The sequence below is a fragment of the Danio aesculapii genome, chromosome 23 (assembly GCF_903798145.1).
Source record: "Danio aesculapii chromosome 23, fDanAes4.1, whole genome shotgun sequence".
Classification (NCBI taxonomy): Eukaryota; Metazoa; Chordata; class Actinopteri; order Cypriniformes; family Danionidae; genus Danio; species Danio aesculapii.
In genome coordinates this window covers 2,118,023-2,145,079 of record NC_079457.1, presented here as the reverse complement: position 1 = coordinate 2,145,079, position 27,057 = coordinate 2,118,023, and the positions used below count along the sequence as shown (strand labels likewise).

At 38.1% G+C, this 27,057-nt stretch overlaps 1 protein-coding gene across 1 annotated transcript in view; it reads left to right on the top strand.

Moving 5' to 3' along the window:
* Positions 1 to 27,057, top strand: part of si:ch73-375g18.1 (kinesin-like protein KIF1C) — a 57,011-nt gene that overhangs the window by 15,304 nt on the left and 14,650 nt on the right. The window contains exons 3-17 of the mRNA XM_056449204.1: positions 946 to 1,022; positions 1,721 to 1,900; positions 2,017 to 2,082; positions 4,871 to 5,049; positions 8,029 to 8,140; positions 8,233 to 8,310; positions 9,180 to 9,245; positions 9,352 to 9,430; positions 10,145 to 10,223; positions 13,288 to 13,436; positions 20,804 to 21,006; positions 22,716 to 22,795; positions 22,930 to 23,005; positions 23,365 to 23,444; positions 24,978 to 25,072. Of these exons, the coding sequence (XP_056305179.1) occupies positions 946 to 1,022; positions 1,721 to 1,900; positions 2,017 to 2,082; positions 4,871 to 5,049; positions 8,029 to 8,140; positions 8,233 to 8,310; positions 9,180 to 9,245; positions 9,352 to 9,430; positions 10,145 to 10,223; positions 13,288 to 13,436; positions 20,804 to 21,006; positions 22,716 to 22,795; positions 22,930 to 23,005; positions 23,365 to 23,444; positions 24,978 to 25,072 (1,599 nt within the window). The remainder of the gene's footprint in view (positions 1 to 945; positions 1,023 to 1,720; positions 1,901 to 2,016; positions 2,083 to 4,870; positions 5,050 to 8,028; positions 8,141 to 8,232; positions 8,311 to 9,179; positions 9,246 to 9,351; positions 9,431 to 10,144; positions 10,224 to 13,287; positions 13,437 to 20,803; positions 21,007 to 22,715; positions 22,796 to 22,929; positions 23,006 to 23,364; positions 23,445 to 24,977; positions 25,073 to 27,057) is intronic.

Here is a 27,057-nt window from a genome sequence, read left to right as displayed (position 1 = left end):
TTTTTACTTTGAAATGTATATATTTGGGCTAGAAACAATACAAAAATTAAATAATATAAATGATTAAATACATTTAATCTTTGTTACACTTCCAAACATAATTGTTTTGTGCCCAAATGTTTTAAACTCTCTTGAAATGCTCAGTCGCAGGCCTTAAAAACGCATGCAAATGATCACTCTAGTATGGTTAAACTTAGTAGTGACTCTACAAACCACCTGTGTTGTGTGGCTCCTGGTCAACTATAATTCAGACTCAAAATTGCAGATCTTGTGACGTGACTATTGCGGATTCGCACATTGCGATATCGATGCTAAAACGTTATATTGTGCTGGGGCTGCTCAACATTAGAAAAATGTAACGTGGCAATGTTTAGTTTTTCTGCAATATACAGTTAAAGTCGGAATTATTCGCCAACGAATTTCCCCACCAACCAATTTCAACACATTTCTAATCATAATAGTTTTAATAACTCATCTCTAATAACTGATTTATTTTCTCTTTGTCATGATGACAGTAAATAATATTAGACTAGATATTCTTCAAGACACTTCTATACAGCTTAAAGTGACATTTAAAGGCTTAACTAGGTTAATTAGGGTAAAGTTAGAGTAATTAGGCAGGTCATTGTATAACAGTGGTTTGTTCTGGAGACAATCAAAAACTAATATTGTTAAGGGGCTAATAATATTGACCTTAAAATGGGTTTAAAATCATTAAAAACTGCTTTTATTCTAGCCGAAATAAAACAAATAAGACTTTTTCCAGAAGAAAAAATATTAGAGGAAATACTGTGAAAAATTCCTGAATCTGGAGCTCAACATCATTTGGGAAATACTTAATAATGGAACAAAAACTCACAGCAGGGCTATTATATGTAGTGCTACACATATTTATGTTCTGAAAGCTCTGGAGTGTGTCAGTGTTTTGTGTCTGTCGTCTCACAGGCATCTATAACCCCAAACAACCCAAAGAATCAGCCAAGAACTTCAGCTTCGACTATTCCTACTGGTCTCACAGCACGGTAAGATACACAGTCTTGTTCGCTGAGTTTTGAGTGCTGGTTCATTGTCTTCCCACACACAAAATACAGCTCTAAACCAGGAAAAGGGGTTCTGAAGTAGCACCAAAATAATGCTGGGCTGGAAGTGAACATATTGATATACAGTAATTCAATATATGATGATAGTGTGGACATGCACAATATCTATAATGCGGGCACTTCAAAATACAGTCAACTATTTACACTTTTAGACTGCTTTTCAGAGTGTTCAGTAGGTTATATTAGCGGTGGGTGTCACGGTGGCTCAGTGATTAGCACTGTGACCTCACAGCAAGAAGATCGCTGGGTCAGTTGGTGTTTCTGTGTGGAGTTTGCATGTTCTCCCCGTGTTGGCGTGGGTTTTCCCCTACAGTGCATGTGTTTGGAATATGGGGGAAACCAGAGGACCCGGAGGAAACCCACGCCAACACAGGGAGAACATGCAAACTCCACACAGAAACACCAACTGACCCAGCCGTAACTCGAACCAGGGATCTTCTTGCTGTGAGGCCACAGTGCTAACCACTGAGCCAGTTTTATTTATGTATTATTTTTCTCTGCACACCATTTCCTGTGGGTGTTGGGTGATCAACAATGCAGTTTGTACAGTATTAAAGCAATAGAAAAATGTTTGGATGTCCCCACAATTCACAAAAACAATCCTGTGTGTGTGTGTTTAGGAGGACGACCCAGCGTTTGTGTCCCAGCGTCAGGTGTATCTGGATATAGGTGAGGAGATGCTGCTTCACGCGTTCGAGGGCTACAACGTGTGTATATTCGCTTACGGTCAGACTGGAGCTGGCAAATCCTACACCATGATGGGGAAACAAGAGCCTGGACAGCAAGGCATCATTCCTCAGGTACATACACACATACACACACATACACACAAAGTCATATGCACACACTCACACACACAGCGATGTCCAGTGTTGTTCTGTGTGTGTTTGACATGTGTGCGTCTCTTTCTTCGCAGATGTGTGAGGATCTGTTCAAACGCACCAGTGAGAACATCGATTCGGAGCTCTCCTACTCTGTAGAGGTGCTGCTACACACACACACACACACACACACACTCTGTCTGTCTCACACGAGGGGTTGAACGTATTTAGATTTTTGGAAGTTGTCTTTTATGTTATGAAAGTCGAGTTGGCGTCTACTAGTCGCAGGTGATGCATCAATAAAACACAAATTCTGATTTATTTGCTGGAAATATATACCATATATATGGTCATATATGGGCATATACGGTTATGGAAAACCAGGAAACGTCATGGAATTTTGACATGGCATTTTCCAGGCCTCGAAAAGTTTTGGAAAAACCCACAAGGTTTTGGAAAAGTCATGTAAATTAGTTGAACAAATATCTGTATATCTGTATAGTTGAATTAGGGCTGCGCAATATTGGAAAAATCTGATATTACCATATTTTGTATTTCTGTAATATGTAATGCGATGTGAATACAATTTCACCAGGTTTATTTGGATTGATTGTGGGGATTTTGTAGAGGAGTGAATCTCGAATAATATATAACAAATGAATTACAAGCACGGCAAGGTTATTTCTATAGCACATTTCATGCACAGTGGCAATTCAAAGTGCTTTACACAAACAGGAATAAAAGAGACACGTGTAAGAAAAATAAAAACTAATAATAAAAATGATTAAAAACAGATTAAAATGTGTTAAAACAGGTTATAAAAGAATGATAAGAAGAGAAAGACACAATAGTGCGATCTGTCGGACGTAGCACAGTGCTCATTCAGTACAGGCACAGCTAAACAGATGTGTTTTCAGTCTTGATATGAATGTGCCTAATGTTGGAGCACATCTGATTCCAGCAGCAGGGGGCGCTGCTAGTAGCTGAAAGCCAATTCACCCTGCTTTGATGGAACTCTTTCTAGTTTATTTGATCCTAAAGATCTGAGTGATCTGTTAGGTTTGTATTCAGTGAGCATATCTGTAATGTATTGAGCTCCTAGGCCATTTAGTGATTTATAGACCAGTAATAATACTTTAAAATCTATTCTGAATGTAACTGGGAGCCTGTGTAAAGACCTGAGGACAGGTGTGATGTGCTCTGATTTCCTGCTTCTGGTCAGAATTCTGGCCGCAGCGTTCTGGATGAGCTGCAACTGTTTGACTGTGTTTTTGGGAAGGCGAGTAAGGAGGCCGTTACAGTAATCCACCCTGCTGCTGATAAAAGCATGAAAAAGTTTCTCAGGAAGTCTTCACTGGAAACAAAGCATCTAATTCTTGTAATGTTTTTGAGATGATAGTATGCTGATTTACTAACTGCTTTGACATGACTATTGAAACTCAGATCTGACTCCAGAGTCACACCAAGATTCTTGACCTTATTTTTTGTTGTTTGACCCATAGAGCCAAGGTATGCATTCACCTTGAGAACCTCATCTCTGTTCCCAAACGCAATCACTCCAGTTTTCTCTTTGTTTGACTGAAGAAAGAGGGTGTCAGTGGGGCTGTAGTCATTAGGCAGTAAGGCTAGGTAGATCTGAGTGTCATCAGCATAGCTGTGGTAGGAGATTTGGTTCTTTCTCATTATTTGGCTCAGAGGGAGCATATAAAGGTTGAACAGGAGTGGTGCCAGAATCTTAAAATGACCTTAAAATGGTGTTTAAGAAATTAAAAACTGCTTTTATTCTAGCCGAAACAAAACAAATAAGACTTTTTCCAGAAGAAAAAATATTATCAGACATACTGTAAAAATTTCCTTGCTCTGTTTAACATCATTTGGGATATATTTAAAAAAGGAAGAAAAAAAAAAAAAAAAAAAAAAGGGGGGGGGGGCGAATAATTGTGACTTCACTTGTATGTATAGAATGTAAAATATAATATATATATATATATATATATATATATATATATATATATATATATATATATATATATATATATATACATACATATATATGCACACATATATCTAAAAAAATATACATATATTATCGACATATTTGAAGACAAGTCAGTTTGAAAAATGATTTTGATAGTTTAGCAATGCTTCAATAACAGGTTAGGTAGTTAATTAGTTCCAGTTGTACAGCAGCTCAATATGATGTTGTGATTTCAGTGTTGTGAAATCCATCAGTTCTGGAAGAGCTCTGGTTTTGAGGGCGTTTAGGTCAAATGAGTCGAGACGTGCTGTTCTGGAAGAATTCGATCAGTGTGTGTGTGTGTTTGTGCATTGTATGCCTTGCATTGTGAGGACCAAATGTCCCCACAAGTATAGTAATACCAGTTATTTTGACCTTTGATATTTTGTTCTCCGTGATGAGTGGCTGATCAATTCAATTCATGTTTATTTATATAGCGCTTTTCACAATATAGATTGTGTCAAAGCAGACAATAGATTGTGTCAAAGCAGCATTTTGATTGATTTGATTGTTCAATTTGAATGATTCATTGATTTAAATTGTTGATTGAATGACGGTTCAATTGATTTATTCGTTTCATCACTTTAGTTGATTGATGGACTGAATAATTGTTCAGTTTGACTGATTCATTGATGTGACTCAGACTAAATCATTATTTGAATCTGATTGATTCATTGATTTGACTGAGGCTGAATAATTTATTTGACTGATCGATCAGTTTGACTGTTCATTAATTAGTTCCATTAAAGTCCAGATTGCTGACAATCAGACAGAATGAAGTATTGTGAAGATGTAAAAGTGCAGAATGTTTTATGTTTAGGGGTAGTGTTGGGGAAGAGGACACAATATACAGTCTGTACACTACACACATCATTACAGCTGTGGAGAGTCCCCATAAAGATAGCTGTACATGGTTGTGTGTGTGTTTTTAGGTGTCCTTCATGGAAATCTACTGTGAGCGTGTGCGTGATCTGCTAAACCCCAAGAGTAAAGGAGCGCTGCGGGTGCGAGAGCATCCCATCATGGGGCCGTATGTGGAGGATCTGTCCAAACTCGCCGTCACCTCATATGATGACATCCGAGACCTGATGGACGCTGGCAACAAGGCCCGGTACGTTAACACACTTTAACACACACACACTGCACTCACTTCACATTGACTGATGGATTGATGGGCTGGTAGACTGACAGATTGATTTGACTGATTCAATGATTAAATTAGTCGAAGAGCTGACTGATTCATTGATTTATTGGTTCATTGATTTAACTGATTCATCAATGTAACTGATTTATGAATGACTGATTAATGGACCACATGATTGATCAATTTGACTGATTCATTAGATTAACTGATTCATTAAATTGACAGGTTGGTGGACTGAATGATTGATCAATTAAACTGATTCATTGATTTAACCGATTAATTGATTTTACTGATTGATGGACCGCTTGATTGATTAATTTGACTGATTCATCAGTTTATCTGATTTATTGATTTGAGGGATTGAGGGACCGAGTGATTCATTAATTAAACTGATTTATCGATTTAACAGATTCATTTATTTGACTGATTGATGGACTGAATGATTCATCAATTAAACTGATTCATCAATTTAACTGATTCATTGATTTGACTGATTAATGGACTGAATGATTCATCAATTAAACGGATTCATCGATTTAACTGATTTATTAATTTTACTGATTGAACGATTCAATCATTAAACTGATTCATCAATTTAACTGATTCATTGATTTGACTGATTGACGGACTGAATGATTCACCAATTAAACTGATTCATCGATTTAACTGATTCATTAATTTTACTGATTGAACAATTCATCCATTAAACTGATTCATCGATTTAACTGATTCATTGATTTGAATGATTGACGGACTGAATGATACACCAATTAAACTGATTCATCGATTTCACTGATTCATTGATTTTACTGGTTGACGGACTGAATGATTCACCAATTAAACTGATTCATCGATTTCACTGATTCATTGATTTTACTGATTGAACGATTCATCCATTAAACTGATTCATCGATTTAACTGATTCATTGATTTGACTGATTGACGGACTGAAAGATTCATCCATTAAACTCATTCATCGATTTAACTGATTCAATGATTTGACTGATTGACGGACTGAACGATTCATCCATTAAACTGATTCATCGATTTAACTGATTCATTGATTTGACTGATTGAACGATTCATCCATTAAACTCATTCATCAATTTAACTGATTCATTGTTGTAGTAGTATCAGATGTAGTAGTGTCAATAGTAGTAGTCATTGTTGTAGACGTATCAGTAGTAGTCATTGTTGTAGTCGTATCAGTTGTAGTAGTATTAGTAGTCATCGTTGTGGCTGTAGTAGCAGCAGTAGTTGTAAATTTAGTAATTTTCTGTAGTAGTTGGTGTAGTACTTGTAATTATTATTATTATTATTGTTGTTGTCAGTCATTGTTACAGTTGTCCTTTTCATTATTACTATCATTACATTATTATCATTATTGTCACTCCTTAACACTGATTGTTTTTTTTTCCTCTTTCTATTTTATTTATATCTATGCTATTTGTTTTATGTAATGACTGTTATACATGTTGTTTATGTGTATATATATATATATATATATATATATATATATATATATATATATATATATATATATATATATATATATATATATATATATATATGTATATATATATAATTTTTAATTTTTTCCCCTTATGTATGCACTCTGACCATCCACCTAGTTACCTTTACATGCACACACACGCACACATTGGGCCCTATCATACACCCGGCGCAAGGCGCAACGCAATAGTTGTTTGCAAGTTTCAGCTTGGCGCAAGAGTCGTTTTGACGTTTTGCGCCACGCTGTTTAAATAGCAAATGCATTTGCGCTCATACGTGCGCCCATAGGCGTTTTGATCTAAAAAAGGAGGTGTGTTGAGGCGCATTGCTGGCGCGTTGCTATTTTGAGGTACTTAAATAGACGGTTCAATAGACCAAATCAAAGCCAGTCTATTGTCCAGCGCAGAGTGCGTTAGTTATGTGCCTCGCTTACACACTGCTTAATACAGACAGAATGTACAGCAATACGCAAATATCTTTACATATGAAAAAGAATTAAAGGATTAAAATATTACAAAACATATTATTTTGTAGCCTACATAAATATAAAACCATACTTTCCTGCCTTCTTCATCTCGGGGGGGCTTTTTCAGTTTATTCATAACAATTTGCTTTTGTATAATGTTATTATTATTAGCAGTATTATTCATTATATGCGTATTTATATTTGTTTTATTAAAAAACAAGCTTAGATTTGCCCACCTGTCAGGTTTTAGACCATATGGGGCACAGCATGTGTATTAGGATATAACTCAGTTTTTTGACCACACTTCGTTATTATTGTTCATTTATTCCTTTGCTGGAAATTAGAACTGAATTTAGAAATAGTTTTGAAACAAACGAAATTAATTACGTATGCTGTAGATGCTCTGTTTAGCTGTTTTCTCTCTAGTGAAGTGTTCAGTTTTTCCACTCACAAAGTCTGCCATGTAAATAGCAAATGCGCTATGGCATGGCGCAACTGACTCTTAAAGGGAATGGGAGATCGGACTCTGATTGGTTCATTCTCAAAACACACCTATAACTAATTTAAAGAATAAGCTCAACCCTGTTAGACCATGCGCCACAGCGCAAAGCGGATTTTTTGTCCTTAAAATAGCAAAAGTGGATTCTGACACGCCCTTAATGCGTTTGCGCCCTGCACTTTACACTTTGTGCATGGATCGTTAAAATAGAGCTCATTGTGTTTTCATGTTTTTGTTGTTGTTTTGTTTTCTTTGTATGTTATCCCATTTTGTGTACTACTTGCATATTCTAAACTTCTAAAAAAAAAATTATTTTGGCTGATTTATGGTCTGACCGATCAGTTGTGTTCACTAATCGATTTGATTTATTTATCAATTTGATTGATTGATTGATTGATTGATTGATTGATTGATTGATTGATTGATTGATTGATTGATTGATTGATTGATTGATTGATTGATTGATCAGGACGGTGGCAGCGACCAACATGAACGAGACGAGCAGTCGATCGCACGCAGTCTTCACTATTGTCTTCACTCAGCACCGCAAAGATCAGCTGACCAACCTTGACACAGAGAAGGTGCGTGTGTGTGTGCGTGTGTGTGTGTGTGGACATGTCTCCTGTATTTGATGATGCACCTGTGAGTATACCTGCTGTTTCATGTGTGTCAGGTGAGTAAGGTGAGTCTGGTGGACCTGGCAGGAAGTGAGCGGGCAGATTCATCAGGAGCCAAAGGCCTGAGACTGAAGGTAAAGATCACCTGTGATGGAGAATTGTTTTGTCTTTTAATATGTATGTATTAAATATTGAGAGAGGTAAACGGTAATATATTATCCATTGTTAATCCCATCCTCTAAGCATCTATTTATTTTTATGCGCATTTAGGAATATCACATACAAAAATGCTTAATGGAAACAACAAGATGTGCATAAATGTTTATAATGCGCATTAAAAATGTACGCACAACTTAGTAAGATACACCTTTTATTTTTATATACATATAAACTCTGCTGGAAATACATGTAGTAACTTAAGTCAAATCTGCTCATGTGCTTTATCAGTCTGCATCCTGTGATGTATTTCTCTCTCAAGATGATTTGACAGATATAAATGTGTGTGTGAGGGTCTTTGCGTCATTAATGTTGGTTTGCAGCTTTCCGTGTTTCCAGCTTTCCATTGTTGCAGACCTGAAATGCTGTTCTGCTGATTGTAAAAGGCCTCAGCCCTCCGTCAGTCCATCATCACAGTGCTTCAGTATTATTAGTCTTCAATTATTATTCCCTCCAGAACTGTCTTGAGCATCTGTCTGCGCTCCCAAAGAGCGTCTCACGCCTCCAAAAGCCACCTCACTCATTGCGTTTCATCTTTTTTTCAATCATTAGAGAAGAATAAAACACCACAGTGGCTTCCCCCAATGCTCTAAACTACACTTCTCTGACTTACATTTGCTCCAGTTTATCAGGAAGTGGTGATCTTGTTCTCTTTTGTTTCTCATTGGGTGGAAAAGCTGCTTTATTCACAGATGTTGTATGCAATATTACAGCTTAGCGCATAAATCTGAATCACTGGAGGAAAACACAGCTAGTGTTACTCACAGAATCTCTGTCTGCCCTCCAGGAAGGAGCCAACATTAATAAGTCCCTCACCACGCTGGGGAAGGTCATCTCTGCTCTGGCTGAAATGGTGAGACCAATACAGTATAATACTTTACACTCAAACATAAACCATTAGTCGTGCTCGTTTGTTCAGTTACACATGTTTGTTTTGTATATTTATTTGTGACAAACAGCAAAGCAGCAAGAGAAGGAAGAGTGAGTTCATCCCTTATAGAGACTCTGTGCTCACCTGGATCCTGAAGGAGAACCTGGGTGAGACACACACACACACACACACATACACACACAATCTCCACCACAAATAGACAATGATTTTTTAAAGGGTTTTTGGTCCTTAAAATGTAGCATGCACACACTCACACAACACTGATGCACACATAAACACACACACACACTACACATTCTCCCTTTCTCTCACTTAAACACACACATGTACAAACACAGTACATTCATTCATTCTTTCATTTTCTTATTGGCTTAGTCCACCAACGATTCCAGCATATGTTCTACACAGTGTATGCCCTTCCAGATGCAACCCAGCACTGGGAATCAACCATACACACTAATTCCCACACACACACTCATACACTACGGCCAATTTAGTTCATCAATTCCCCTACAGCGCATGTGTTTGGACTGTGGGGGAAACTGGAGCACCCGGTGGAAACCCACACCAACACGGAGAGATCGTGCAAACTCCACACAGAAACACCCCCCCCACTACATATTGTCTCTTTTTCTCTCTGAAACACACACATAGGCACACACTCTACCCATCGTCTCTTTCTCACACACACACACACACACACACTTCAGACTTGACACTATCCCTCACTTCAGATACCTTGGAATGTCACGACTGACCAATCAGAGTCAAGCAATCCAGACAGCTGTGTAAAATGTGTGTGTGTGTGTGTGTGTGTGTGTGTGTGTGTGTGTGTGTGTGTGTGTGTGTGTTTGTTTCAGGTGGCAATTCTCGCACCGCTATGATTGCTGCTCTCAGTCCTGCAGATATTAACTATGAAGAAACGCTCAGCACACTCAGGTACATGTCCATCAGTGGATGAGCAGCTGAAAATAAAAGATATATATTTCTGACTCAGAGTTTTTGTCTCGTTTCTTGTCAGAATATCTCAAATTTCTTTAATCAAGAAGCATTTTTTAGACAAGCACAACATGTCCTTATTTCTTCCTTAAAACAAGCTAAATAATCTACCATTGGGGTAAACAAAATAATGCATCTCAAACCGAAAACACGATTATTTTGCTTCCCCCATTAGCAGATTATTTTACTTGTTTTAAGGCAAAACTCACTTCATTTTTACTTCATTATTTCTGAAAACAAAACATTTTTACTTGTCTAGAAAATGCTTTTTGATTTAAGATTTTTTAGATATTTTGGATTAGGAACAAGACAAAAACTCTTGAGTAAGAAAATCATTTTGTCACCTTGGAATTGCAGTTGAAGTCAGAATTATTAGCCCCCCTGTTTATTATTTCTGTTTAACAGAGAGCAGATTTCTTCAACACATTTCTAATCATAATAGTTTTAATAACTCATCTCTAATAACTGATTTATTTTCTCTTTGTCATGATGACAGTAAATAATATTAGACTAGATATTCTTCAAGACACTTCTATACAGCTTAAAGTGACATTTAAAGGCTTAACTAGGTTAATTAGGTTAACTAGGCAGGTTAGGGTAATTAGGCAAGTTATTGTATAATGATGGTTTGTTCTGGAGACTATCGAAAAATTGCTTAAAGTGGCTAATAATATTGACCTTAAAATGGTGTTTAAAAAATTAAAAACTGCTTTTATTCTAGCCGAAATAAAACAAATAAGACTTTCTCCAGAAGAAAAAATATTATCAGACATACTGTGAACATTTCCTGAATCTGTTAAACATCATTTGGGAAATATTTAAAAAAGAAAAAGGATATTAAGCTTTAAAGTTTTGACATTCCATATAGCAAACAATATGTGTGTAACAGTTCTTTTTCATACACTAACATGACAGAGACCCTCAATGTGCTCTAAATGTAAATTATCAAAATTCTCTTAAATTTGCACATTGGGGTAAAACACACAGGGCAAATGCAGATAGAAGCTTCTCAATCTCAATAGTCATTTTCCACTCGGAGTTTTAAGGTTCTGTCTGGCAGATCGTTAATTGAAGCATTACTTATCTAGAAATACAGTCACAAAAAATTAAAATTGGTGTTGTAGCAATATGTTGATGCTTGAGAAAGTTACATTTTGCTTTTTTATAGCATTTAATTAATGATTTAGGATGAATTTTTTTTCTTGTTCAAATTAAGCATGCAAGGCCGTGCTAAATATTGTATCCAGTGCAGCTGTTAATTATATGTAATTAATACGGTCATATTTGTTGACGTTTATGCTTTATATGAACTATTGAATTAAATGTCTCATGATTTAAATGAAGTATTTGCTCTTCAAGGCTTAATATCAAATTTAAAGACTTAAAAAGAAAAGCAGACAATGAGCAAATGAGTTTCATAAACACTGAAAAATGTTTCACTGACTATATATACACAAATAAAAGTATTTCCCATTTAATATATTCATTTTTTGTTGCTTGTTGTTTTGTTGCTTTTGTTGCTTTTTTCATAATGTAAAATTGAACGTTTCATCTCAATGTCAAAACATGCTTCTAAATCATCACATTTACACACGTCTTTTCAGTTTCAGGTTTCCTCTTAATGTTGTGTGGTTCGGCATTATTTAGTCGACTCTGATTTTGGGCTTCCGGTGAAATGACAAAGAAAGCTGATCCTGATTGGTTCTCATGCATGCATTAGAAAAGCTGATTAGCTAACAGAAAGAACATAGAGCCAAGCTAAAGTTTTATTTGTAGATAAAACCTTTTTAATAAGTATTAAATAAGTTGTCATTTAATAAGAATATGTGAATAACTTAATTTTAACAAAAATGTCAGATAGAACCTTATAATTTCAAGATGATGATTTAGCTCCCACTTTATATTAGCTGGCTTTAACGAATATGTTCTTGCACTGAAATTAATCATTTGCTGCAATGTGCTTATAGTGTAAACACATGTTTTACATTGTACTTATGCTTGATTAAATACATGCATGTGATTACATCTGTGATTCATTTCTGTACTCACATTTGTAATTACACTGTTGACCATGCCTTACACCTTTTTTATTTCTTATTTTATTTAATTTTATTAATAATAACTTTTGTATGCAAAGAGATGCACAAATTACACGACATAAAAACAAATAGAAATGAAAAAGACAGTCAGGCACAGCCGTGTGTGTGTGTGTGTGTGTAAAGGTAACTGGGTAGACAGGTCAAAGAGTATAAACAAGAAAACATTTAACATATAAATATAGAAAGCATGTCATTATAGGTCGTAAACAGTATGAAACAATGAAGCAGGATTAACACAGATATGAATAGAACATATAATAGATAGACAGAATAAAACAATAGAATAAAACAGTGGTTAAGAATAAGGTAGTTGCAATAAGATGATGCAGTTCCTAGAGAAATGAATATTAAGTGAGTAAACAGTGGGCGTGGCTTGTTTTTCTACTGCGAGCTGATTGGATGTAGTAAAGTAGGCGTTTCATTCAGAAAGATGGGGAAAAGGATTTGGGGAGAGTTATTACAACCTAACAGACTCCTCCTGCTCCTCACCGTTTCTGTTTGTTGTCAAAACTGACAGCTGGAGGGGCGTGATTAAGTATATTAGCCACTCCCACTACCTCAGACAGCCCTAATCTGAGAATCAGATTTCCTTTTTAGATTACAAGAGCAAACTTTCTTTTTTTTTCTTAATGACATGCACAGATGAATAGTTCAGCACAAAACAAGCTAATAAAATCAATACGGTTAGTTAATGTGTACTTTAAACCCACCGACACCACCAAACTTTATCTGTAAACTGACCGATATCCCACCTCAAGTGTTCTGCAATACATTATGAACACAGTAAGTGCATTGTATTTATTTTTGAATGCAAGTACCGAGTAGTCAAGGCCACCTGATATACAGTGGGACCATCCTTTTTTGTAGCGTGTGAGTTTTCCCTGAGCCTCCTCTCGTGTGTTCAGATATGCTGACCGAGCGAAGCAGATCCGCTGTAATGCTGTAATTAACGAGGATCCGAACGCTCGCCTGATCAGAGAGCTGAAGGAGGAAGTGAACCGCCTCCGAGACCTGCTGCTGTCCCAGGGCCTGAGCCGACTGATGACCGCTCCAGGTACTGCTCCAATAATCACACATCATTCCCACCAGCAAATGAGTAGTAGTGATGTGCGGGTCGAGACTGGAATATCGACACCTCCGATGCTAGATTCCTATGCTCTAATTCTCAAAATAAAAACCTGGTTACATTTGACACTTCAGTAATTTGAGTTCAGTTGTTGCCTCACAGCAGGAAAGTCGCTGGTTTGAGTCTCGGCTGGGTCAGTTGGCGTTTCTGTGTGGAGTTTGCATGTTCTCCACATGTTGGCGTGGGTTTCCTCCGGGTGCTCTGGTTTCCCTCACAAACACATGCACTGTAGGTCAATTGGGTAAACTAAATTGGCCATAGTGTATGAGTGTGTGTGTGAATGAGAGTGTAGGGGTGTTTCCCAGTACTGGGTTGCAGCTGGAAGGGCATACGCTGTGTAAAACATATGCTGAAATAGTTCATTCCGCTGTGACGACCTTTGAAATAGAGACTAAGCCAAAGGAAAATGAATGAATGAATGAATGAACACAGTGAAAGTAACTAAACTATTGAGATCTTTAAATAATATATGTTAAAGGGCCACTAAACCCCCCTGTCTCAGAAAGGTGTTTTCACACCTCTAGTTTGAAATAAAGTCAGTAAAGTGGGTGTGTCCAGCTCTGTTTAGGTGGGAGTGTCAGGGGAGGGAAAGAGGGAAGGTTTTGCATAAAAATGGGAGTTTCCTTTTGGGCACATGCTGATTTTCACAGAGGCAAAACAACACACAGACGCAGGGGAGAATGACAGTGACTGTGTTTACATGGACATCAGTAATCAAATTATTTGGCAAATTATTCATTTGTGGACTGCAGTTTGGCACTTTCATTCAAGAACATTTCGTGCATGCCCCCGTGACAAACGGGATATTGGATGTGAGGAAGTGCTGGAAGAGTGTAGTATTAATGAAATGTTTGATACCGCACGGCGAATGGGAGAAAAAACCCTCTGCATTTCTCTGTAACTTAGATGCACTCGGTAGTTAGTGTCAGAAAGCCGTGTGTGTTTAGAGTGTCCTGTCACAAAATATGGTGAAAATCCTACACGACGGTAATGGTTTGATTGCGGTGTTTACATGTTTACACTCGGAGAGCAGCATCTACAGCAGATCTTTCAGTCTGTAATATTGTAGTGATATTAATGCACTCTAAACTTAGGTATGGGTATGTCTTTAAAAACTGAAAGAGTTCTGCTGACGATGCGAACAGACTTTGCCTATGAATAAACAAATAAAGTCCACTGATCACACACTTACCAAATCTGTAAAGACAGGAACTGGAGCAGCGTCTTTATTAAAAGGAGATGAGCGGGAAATCCTGATTTCACAATTTTCAGATGCAAAAAGCTCTCAGGTAAACAATGTTCCTTACAAACATATTTCTGTCGCGTGTCATGTGCATTGTAATCCACACGCGAGTCCAGCTGCGCTCTCATTAGGAGGAAATGAAAACAAAACCTTCATTGCAGCACATTTATAAACACAACACTGACGACCCATGTCTCCAAACTATTCTTGTTCTTCCTCTTGTTTTGGCAACACAACGTGGCGTCTCTCTGCCGTCTGAACACTGTAACAGGTAAAAACTTTCTTTCTAAATCATGCATATTAATGAAGTTGCACCTCATTCACAATAGAGCGCACTGATTGGTTTGAAGCAAGTCTTTCTCATGAATTAAAACTGCACACTCTAATGCGTCACATTGTACTCGCTGGGACAGGCATCCAGTCTCCATGCTGGATTACACACATGGATCTAATCAGCGGGACGCAGCTTCAAAAATTTGTTTCAAACTGGAAGAACGAATTTGCTTTAAACAACTCAAAAAACAACCAATTTTCACTTTTTTTGTGAAATATATGTGTCCTAATAGTGTTTATATCAGCGTGGGACACATATATGATTGTCAACATCTAAAACAAATGGGTTTTGGTGTTTCGTGACCCTTTTAAGTAATATATCATCAGTCAGACACACACACACAGTCAGTCCAGTAACAACTAGACCAGAGGGATTCAGCTAATTCAGCTCCACAAACAGCCAAGACGGGGTTTTAAATGTTTTGCCATTTCATGATTTGTTTACTGATTTCACACTAATATTTTCTGTTTTGAAGATGTCATCTGAAATATTAAATTTTTTATTTATTTGATACATGAGGTGTATTTGCACATAGTATTGGTATCGGTATTACAGATACCATCCTGAGTTTTACTCTGTATCGGCTCGGAAGGGAAATCTGTAGTATCGAACATCACTACTGAGTAGTCTCAAGCGCTGTCAAAACAAATGAAACTATTTTAGGACTGTGCAATTAATCAAGATTCAGTTTTAATTACAATGTTGGCCTCCAGCAATTTTGAAAAAATATTACTTAAGATAAAATGATTATTGAATCATATCCCACATTGTGGGGCTGCACAACATATTGCAAAATTATTGTAATTGTGATACTAGTATATGCAACCCAGGCTCATTCTGAGAACGTAGTCCCGTGGACGTTTCTGGAGACCGCGAAATACGTCCCGGGAGGTACGTATTTTTGCAGTTTTTGTTTTCGCAAATCCGCGAGAGGCCGCTGTGCGCACTTTTTCCCGCGCCGTTCTCGCGTAAACCCGCTAGAGGCCGCTGTCGAACAACCTTCTGCCTGGATGACAGAATGATTGACCGTGCGACCGGCCAATCGGCTGACCCACCCTCCTCCGTCCCTAAACCCAACCAACGATGATTCACAAAAGCCGTCCAGAAAAAGAAAAGCCCTCATCTAATTTTTACCACGTTTTCGAATTTTGACCACATTCTCACCCTGTGACGAACTTGTTCGCTTCATTTTTTGGATTTTGTTTTTGTTTTCTTACCTAATTTCTGGAACCGCTCTTCCCCGGACTCGAACCTGGTCATCGTCGTGGTTAGCCCCTCTCTGCACCTCGAGTCCGCCAAAGTACACGAAGAGCTAACCGGACAAACTGGTTGCAGCAGGAAAGCCCTCCACACGGAGGCGAGTGGCCGGCCGGCAAGCGCCAAATGGAACGACGTCACACCGCCCCGCAGTGTTCACTTAAAAAAATGAAATCCAGCCGTACGTACCCCCGGCTACGTATTTCGCAGTGTCCAGAAACGTCCATAGGACTACGTTCTCAGAATGTGCCTGGGTTGCGTATATGCAATATATATTTCACAAACACGTCTAGTAAAATACATTTATATTATGCATTGGTTGTTTTTCTAAATTTGACCAATCAAATTGGGTCTTATTATCTTTAGCCCCGCCTCCATAGCAAGGTTATTTTTGTTAATGAAAATGAACGAAAACTAGAATTGGAAAAACATTTTCGTGAACTGAAATAAAAATAAAAACGAGTCTTTAAAAAAAACTAGAACTAACAGAAACTGTATTGTGTACATATAAAACTGACTGAAACTAACTAAAATTACAGCAGAAACGTCCTTCGTTTTCGTCTATGTAAATGTGTTTAATGCATAAGCCTACTGTAAGAAAAAAATATTTGCTTCGTGCTGCAGGTGTTTGACCTGTACAACACCTCAGAGTCTCTAATCCTGCTGCCATTGGCCTGATCAAGCCCATCCTCCTCCAGTCATCCTCGCTGACAAAAACAATGAGTGGACATGACACCAGCACAGTGACAACATTAAATACAACCAAGCAGAGACTTAAATGTATTCATTTAACACATTTGTGCCCAATAATGGCTTTTATTTCTGTATTAGTGATCCTGATAGCGAACGAATCATTCTTTTTAACCGGATATTTTAAGTCACAGGTGTCAATTCCAGTTCCTGGAGGGCGGCAGAAATGCACAGTTTAGTTCCAACCCTACTTCAACACACTTACCTGTAGGTCTCAAACAAACCTGAAGAACTTAATTAGTTTGATCAGGTGTGTTTAATTAGGGTTAAAACTAAACTGTGCAGAGCTGCGGCCCTCCAGGAGCTGAAATTTACACCTGTGTTCTAAGTGAACCAGTTGAGCTAATTCACCAAATTGAACTATTTGGGCCGATAGATGATGCCATCATCCATCGCCGATGGACGATAAACTTCACGATGCTGAGCCAGCATCACCATCCATCGCCCCGCCCCACATTTATATTGATATATAACTTATTGTTTGCGTGTCATCTTAATAGCCATAACAGTCTTTTCATTAGCTGTGTTTACATAAAGCTGCCACTTGCATGGCTGACAGCATCATGAAGATTAAATGAAGGATTATACAGTACCTCTCGCGCTTAAAATGTGTAGATTCAGTGCAAACGCTGTTACCAAACCCCATCCCACAGACTTTCCAGTGAATGCTTTAGTTATTTTCATAGCAGACTTAAAGCCACTGGAAGTCTTTTATCCACTCTTGCAAAAGTGTAAATGGTGGATTAACATTCAGCACATGATCATTAATAAGATGTGCCATTATTAGAAACTTTAGGTGGTTTCTAAAACAAAATCTGTCTGTGTTATTTTCATTCTCTCATCTTCAGCGCTTTACGTTTTCGCAGTTGTATCTCCTGTCATCTGAAGGCAGGAGGCGTTGAATGAGTGATTGACAGCTGATATTAACCAATCCATTCACGTTCAGCTATAGAGCAGTGGGCCAATAAGAAGAGCACAAAGGCGGGGCAAGCATTGCGGGCTTTTTTACTTCAGCAAGTTCACATAACAACTGTTTTAATCTGTTCCCGAGTGCTGCATTTGGCGTTTTTAGGTGCAAAGATGCACTCTGCAGAAATGTCTCCTAAATCCACGCATGCCGTGAGGATTTCGCAGTAAAAACAGGCACGACAACAATTCATGCACTCGCTCAAATGCTTCCAAATATATTTTTAGGTTGCATAGATAAAATTTATGGCGCATATGCGACCAAAACGGTCGAGCCCTAGCATCTTGACTTGTTATTATTTCCTCATAATAATAATAATAATAGTTTAATAATAATAGTTATTATCAATCACAATACAAATTACAGTGAACCCCAAACGGACTCTCGTCTCCTCCAGCTGTGGGAAAAATTCATGCCAGATTCATGCATATTCCTGCCAGAGTCCCGTGGAAAAAGTGATTGACAGGTGGTGATTTGTGTGTGACTTTATTTATTCATGGTGTGGTTATGGGTAAAGCAAAGACCATGTGGGTCAGGTAGTGAAAACGGCAGGCTATAATTAAATAATTAGTTATGAATTAATTAATATTTAGCAACAACCACCCCCACCTATAACGATGTTGTCATCGTCCATCATGATGTTTCACATTAGACATCGTATGATGCCAAATTGGTCAACATCGCCCAACCCTGAATTGAACTGAATCATTTGAAGCAAATTCACGTCTCCAGTAACGTTAAGCACTTATACACAAGCTACTTACTTTTTAACATGCCTAATACCCCCTCTGACTCGAAATAAACCAATGTATATACTGAGTTATTCAGTTATTAGGACACTACACTGAACTGATAATACTGCGCATGCGTGATTCAGTGACTCGAACGCAAACAGTACATGACAGCCTGCTGTCACTGAAGCAAACTTGAACAAGTGCAGCGCCGGTAAACTGAGGGCTTACATGAGAGAATCTGGCGAAACGTATGTTTATTTCATAACAGAAAGTCATAATGGAATTTAAATAAGTGAATCATGCTTCAGTTGGGTTGCAAAACATTATGATTTACAGCTTTCAGATCATGGTGATGTTTTACTGACTGAATTATGATTGCTGACTGACTACATATTTTTGATATCTTGAGTCCAAACTTATGAGGATTGTCACGAGAGATCTGGTTCGCATAAAAGATCTAAACTTCTCATTACTACTGTGTGTCTAACCTCAGAAGCAGCCTTGCACACATATACACTTAGCCCTGCTATCTTGTGGGCTGTTGTATTTCTATTTAAGTAGTGATAGATGGAAGTGTTCTTGTGTCAAAAATAGTAGCCTATCTTTGAGTTTTTATTGTACAACATTTATTCTGACGATTTTGAATCTTGCAACAAATAAATAAACTAAAAATAATAAATTTTTTAAATATAAAAACTAGTAAATCTACATCTAAAAACTGACTGAATTTGAAAACAAAAAGTTAAAATGAAATAAAAACTAAAACTAATGAAAAATCCAGAACTATTATAACCTTGCTCCCTAGTAGGCGCTGTTCTGCTATTGGTTGGAGCAGCTCAAAGCTGAACTCAGAGCTGAAAGAGTGACAATCCACTTTATAAAAGTAGCATGTGTTTTTCTATGTGTGAGTTTAATTATTTTTCATTCATGAATTAAAAATAAAAAGTGTGATTAATTTGACATTAGAACACTTTACATTAATATATACACCTATGAGAACACTTTACATTAATATATACACCTATATTAAACCCACAGAAAGCAGGTTTGCATGATTAGCAGGATTTGTGTAACCTAAAAATCTAGCTGTGCTGATATGCCAACGCTATGACTTTTGCACCCTGATTAAAAAGCTATGAGTGTCCAGCAGATGGCGCTGCAAACCAAACTACTGCAGCACTGATGGAAAACATGCAGTTTGTGTGTGTGTGTGTGTGTCTACGTGTTTTGCGACATATCAGGACACAAATCTGTATAATGACATAGGTATGACACAGGTATTACAAAAAGGAGGTGAAATATGAGGACATTGGTGACGTCCTCATTTCTCAAAATGCTTCTAAATTCCACAAGATGAGTTTAATCAGAGAGTAAAGCTGCACACTGTCTCCTGTGATGGTTGGGTTTAGGAGTAGGGTGGTGTTAGGGCAATACAATATACGGTTTTTGCTGCATAATATGAATGGAAACCCATGTAATGTACCCACTTTTCACAAAAACAAACGCGTGTGTGTGTGTGCGTGCGTGTGTGTGTGAAAACATCAAATTCTGTAGTGAATTCAGTGATTGTTTAAAGCCATTTCACTCCTCTTACTGTCAACATCTCAATCTTTATCATCATCATCATCTACACAGTTTCTCGCTCGCTGTGTGTGATGTTTTTGCATCTTTTGGACAATTTTAATGCTGCGCTAAAAACGTGCTCCAGTAAAAATAGGCATTGCTTAAACTACTTAGTAAAGTACAATTCCTGAGGAAAAACTGCTTAATTACAGTAGCTTTAGTATTTGTAAATCATTACTTTACTCAAAGGCAAAACTTGGATCTGTTGTAAGCCCTTCAGTAATGTTTATGGCTCTCTTTTGCCACCAGAATGAAGTTACATACAAGTATTAGTAGTGTAAACACAAGAACCCATCCTGAATCATACTGCACTGTATTAAACTGTATTGTACCGCTTGTGGAAATGTGTTAAAGTGTGTTGAAAATATTTGTCTGTTTGTCTTTTAGCTGCCGAAGTCAATAATAACAGTGTTGGCGTCACTCTCATGCCTGCTGAATCCACCTCCAACGGGGCTCCGCCTACCTCTGCTCCTGTCTCAGGAGAAGGCCCCGCCCCTGAGAGTGACTCCGCCGCTCTGGATGACCACAGCCAATTAGAGGAGTTTCAGGGAGAGATGATCACCAATGAGGAAGCAGCGGAGAGACTGAAGGTAGGGCGGAGTTATGATTGTGGGCGGAGCATTCATTTATCTTTACCTTTATAATCATGTTCTTATCTTTTTTTTCACAAATATCACTTCTTTGTTCATTCACTGATTTACCTTTACTTTGATATATACTGTACTGTATATAAAATAACTTTATAATCTATTCTGTGTCTCTTTATATAAAAATAACTGAGTGTTGGTATTAGAGTTTTGTATAAATATTTAGCTGATATTAGTTTAGATATTAGTTTTTTTGAATAAATATTAACATTTGTCATTGTTATAGCCAAACATTAAAACACTATATATATATATATTATTTTTAATTTTTTTTTCTTTAAGTTATACTATTATACACTCACAGGCGACTTTATTAGGTATACCTTACTAGTACCGGGACAGACCACCTTTTGCCTTCAGAACTGCCTTAATCCTTCATGGCATAGATTCAGCAAGGTACTGGAAATATTGCTCAGAGATTTTGCTCCATATTGACATGATAGCATCACACAGTTGCTGCAGATTTGTCGGCTGCACATCCATGATGCCAATCTCCCGTTCCACCACATCCCAAAGGTGCTCTATTGGGTTGAGATCTAGTGACTGTGGAGGCCATTTGAGTACAGTGTACTCATTGTCATGTTGAAGAAACCAGTCTGAGATGATTCACGCTTTAAGACATGGTGCATTATCCTGCTGGAAGTAGCCATCAGAAGATGGAGACACTGTGGTCATAAAGGGATGGACATGGTCAGCAACAACACTCAGGTAGGCTGTGGCGTTGACACGATGTTTAATTGGTACTAATGAGCCCAAAGTGTGCCAAGAAAATATCCCCCACACCATTACACCACCACCACCAGCCTGAACCGTTGATACAAGGCAGGATGGATCCATGCTTTCATGTTGAAGATGCCAAATACTGAGCCGAGCGTCCGAATGTGGCAGCAGAAATGGAGACTCATCAGACCAGGCAACGTTTCTCCAATCTTCTATTGTCCAGTTTTGGTGAGCCTGTGTGAATTGTAGCCTCAGTTTCCTGTTCTTAGCTGACAGGAGCGGCACCCGGTGTGGTCTTCTGCTGCTGTAGCCCATCCGCCTCAAGGTTGGACGTGTTGTGTGTTCAGAGATGCTCTTCTGCAGACCTCGGTTGTAACGAGTGCTTATTTGAGTTACTGTTGCCTTTCCATCAGCTGGAACCAGTCTGGCCATTCTCCTCTGATCTCTGGCATCAACAAGACATTTGCGCCCACAGAACTGCCGCTCACTGGATATTTCCTCTTTGTCGGACCATTCTCTGAAAATCCTAGAGATGGTTGTGCGTGAAAATCCCAGTAGATCAGCAGTTTCTGAAATACTCAGACCAGCCCGTCTGGCACTAACAACCATGCCATGTTCAAAGTCACTTAAATCCCCTTTCTTCCCCATTCTGATGCTCAGTTTAAACTGCAGCAGATCGTCTTGACCATGTCTACATGCCTAAATGCATTGAGTTGCTGCCACGTGATTGGCTGATTAGAAATTTGCGTCAATGAGCAGTTGGACAGGTGTACCTAATAAATTGGCCGGTGAGTGTATGCATTAGACTAGCTGGAATTATTCTGTTATTTATTATTTGCATATTTTTGTTCTTTGTTGCTTTGGTTACTTCTATTGCTAAAAGCATTTGTATGTGTGTGTGACTGTGCGTGCATGTGTGTGTCTTTGTGCAGGAGACAGAGAAGATCATCGCTGAGCTGAATGAGACGTGGGAGGAGAAACTGAGAAAGACTGAGTCTATACGTCTGGAAAGGTGATGCACATCTTCCACACACACACACACCGACATCAAAGGAAGATCAAAGAAAGAGACTCGATCATGAACTCATTCCTGTCTGTAATGTAAACGCTGTGTTATTGATGTAATCTGTGTGTTTCCCCGAACAGAGAGTCGATTCTGGCAGAGATGGGAGTGTCTATTAAAGAGGACGGAGGAACTGTGGGAGTGTTTTCACCGAAAGGGGTCTGCAAACACACACACACAAATGCACACACTGTTTTTAATCATTTTGTTGATCAGATCACTTCATTGAAAATGAATTATATACATTGATCTCACTTTTTTACACAGTATAACTGCAGGGAAACTATATATTTGCTTGACTGCAGTACTGCCAACATCTTCATGATTTTGATTGTAATTTATTAATGTGTGCATTTTGTAAGGCTGCCTAGGAATGATAAATATTGTGAAAGCGCTATACAAATAAGCTTGAATTGAATCAGTGTAGAGATGCTCATGTGTGTGTGTGTGTGTGTGTGTGTGTGTGTGTGTGTGTGTGTGTGTGTGTGTGTGTGTGTGTGTGTGTGTGTGTGTTTCAGACTCCTCATCTGGTCAATCTGAATGAGGATCCGCTGATGTCCGAGTGTCTGCTGTACTACATTAAAGAGGGAGTGACCAGGTGACGCAATCTAAACCATCGTTATGATCTCTCTGATCTGCTGCTTCAGTGATTGATTGATTGATTAACTGACTGACTTACTCATTGATTGACTAATGTTGAATTGTTGTTTGTTTGACAATTGATTCATTGATTTATTGATTGGTTGACTGACTGACTTGACCAAAAGACTGACTGGTTGGTTGATTGGTTGACTGGTTGGTTGGTTGGTTGACTGGTTGATTGGTTGGTTGGTTGGTTGACTGGTTGACTGGTTGATTGGTTAACTGGTTGATTGGTTGGTTGGTTGACTGATTGGTTGATTGGTTGGTTGGTTGACTGGTTGGTTGGTTAACTGGTTGATTGGTTGGTTGGTTGACTGGTTGATTGGTTGGTTGGTTGGTTGGTTGACTGATTGGTTGGTTGGTTGGTTGGTTGGTTGGTTGGTTGGTTGACTGGTTGATTGGTTGGTTGGTTGGTTGTTTGGTTGGTTGACTGGTTGGTTAACTGGTTGATTGGTTGGTTGGTTGACTGGTTGACTAATTGGTTGACTGGTTGATTGGTTGGTTGGTTGGTTGACTGATTGGTTGCTAGGTTGGTTGGTTGACTGATTGGTTGGTTGGTTGGTTGCTGGGTTGATTGGTTGACTGGTTGGTTGACCGATTGGTTAGTTGACTGGTTGGTTGGTTGGTTGACTGGTTGGTCGACTGGTTGGTTGGTTGGTTGGTTGGTTGGTTGACTGATGTGCAATTAATCATGAATTCGGTTTCAATTTCGGCTTCTAATGATTATGAAAAAACATTAATCGAGACAAAACGATTATTGCATCATATACCGCCCCCTTTCCAGTTGTACACATTTGTTGCTCTGCAGAGCTCCAATTCATGTGAAAATGACTAAAAAATTTGTGTAAAAAATTTGTGTAATAAACAAACGAGTTGAGAATCAAAAGACATGTGAAAGTGAAACTATAATCAGAACCGTACTGCTCTTAAAGTGACAGCGCGCAATATTCCTGCTGCCGACTGTTATATCATTAATCAAACAACCAAAGGAGAAAATCACTCACTGCTCTTGACTGAAGGACTTTTGTAGCTATAATTAAAGTTTTTTCTTACAGTGAAGATGCTTAAAGCTCAGTTTGTTTAATATTTTTATTCTTGATTGATTTACTGGTTAGTTGGTTGGTTGACTGATTGATTGATTGGTTATTTGGTTGGTTGACTGATTGATCGGTTGGTTAGTTGACTGACTGACTGGTTAGTTGGTTTGTTAGTTTGTTGACTGACTAACTAACTTACTGACTGACTCACTGAGTGACTGCTTGGTTGACTGATTGACTGACTGACTGATTGACAGGTTGGTTGGTTGACTGGTTGATTGACTGACTGATTTATTGGTCGATTGATTGATTGGTTGGTTATTTGGTTGGTTGGTTGGTTGACTGACTGACTGACTGATTGTTTTGTTGATTGATTAACTAAGTGAGTGACTGAATTGGTGTCTGATTTTGGGTAATCTGTGCTGATCTGAGATATTGTGTGTGTTTGTCAGGGTTGGTCAGAAGGACGTGGACATTAAGCTCAGTGGTCAGTTCATAAAAGAGCAGCACTGTGTGTTTTACAGCTACATGAACCACAATGGAGGAGGTAAGAGAGTGTGTGCGTGTGTGTGTGCAATACAATGGGTGTGTTGTCTCACAATGCTGATTAATGCTGAATAAAACAGCATCTTGTTTTAATTATTTTTTTTTTATCTGTGCTATTATTAAACCTCCCACAAACACAAGCACACATGACACCCATATAATCTGTAGGAAATGTGAGGTATTTCCCATCAGACTTCTGAAACGGAAGAGTTCATCTTCTTTATTCGAGCTAAAACAAGTTACCAGCCAAGTAATATAAACATTGGTATAGCCTGTATTTTTTAGGTCATGTTGTGTAAAAGGTACAAAAGCCATTGCTTAAACATTGGAGATAGTCTTTTGGCAAGATGCATTTTTTGTTTGATTCAAACATTTAGAAACAAAAGTTTAAGAGTCAGATGTTGTCCTCATTCAAACAGGTGCCAAAGAGAGGTATTTCAAAGATGGTCACAGAGTGAAATTACTTGGTAAAACTCAGGGCTTGACATTAACTTTTTTGATCACCAGCCACTGTGGCTAGTAGTTTTCCAACATCACTAGCCACTCTGCATTTTCACTAGCCACAATTTTATTGTTGGGAAAATATATTTTCTACACATAAACATGACTTTGACATGCTAAAATGACTTGATTTAGATTTTGCGTTATCTCCACATGCCTCCTCATTCATTTCACTTTGTGTGTGTCGTGTATGAGCTTGCTCAATAATCATGAGCAAATGGCTCATGGTTTCATAGCATTACAATTAGTTTTTATTTAACATAATTTTCAGAGCTCAAAATAAAGGATTTACTAAATTTATCTCTGACCACACCAAACATAAACAATTAACTATTTCTTAGTCACAAATTTTAAATGTGTCAAAACAAGCAAAATATAGCTGTATACTATGCATTTTATTTAACAAAACATATGCACAGTAATCTGTCCTGGCTAAAGGTCCCAGATCAGCAGTTAACTACACATAAATGGGAGTTAATCTCGCATTAAAGCAATGTAACTGTAAAAAATGATAATTAAACCATATTAACGCAAAAGAACGCAGGTAAAAAACAAACCGTGTGATAATGAGAGGATGATCACACATACGGTTAACTTTAGACCCATAAATAATCTGTTCAAAGAATGGTTAAAGCAAAAGCAACCGGTGCTGCCTACAATTCAACTGGAACTCTTGAAAGCAGCAAGACTGCGGGTGCATGTTCATCACTTTTTGGCTGCATTTACACTGCAGATCTTGATGTTCAATTCGGATTTTGTGACTGTATCCGATTTGTTTGATGACCTGCTTACATCATCTTTTAAAAGCGACTTGTATCCAATCGTCTGCATTTACACAGCACACGGCAAAGGTGCAATGACCAGGAAAACAAAGAGCGGGCGCTGACTAACAGCTGATAATTAAAGAGTGCTCTTTCCTCTATTCCTGTATGTAATCTGTTCGCAGCTTTTGACAAGCTGTTTTACTATAGTTTATGACAGAAAGGTTCTCATTTGTCCATCTTCTTTCGATATATAAGCCTTTTAAACCTTTAGGCATCTTAATGTAATGTCTATGGCGTGATTTATGCACGTGATGTATGCACTAGTTTTATATTAACGTTAGTTGATATTGGTTTCGTGGCGGACATTGTGCTCTCTCGCTCTCGTTAACATGCTTAAATACCTGTGCTATATGACGATATAAAAGCTGTTTTATTCCTAGTGAATGAGATTTAAGGTTTAGGACTCTGCTGAAGTCTATTCGGAAAAGAAATTGTCAGACTTGACGTCATTCTCTATGGTTTTTAATGACGCGCAACTCGCATTGACAGGTGAAAATCTGATCTACCTGCTTACACTGCAGACACGAGAACACAGATACGATTCATATCGGATACATTTCCACATATGAACAAGGCCTGAATCTGATTTGAGTACATCGGAATCCATGTGATTTGTTCCTGCTTACACGTACATGGACCAAATCCGATCTGTGCCACATGG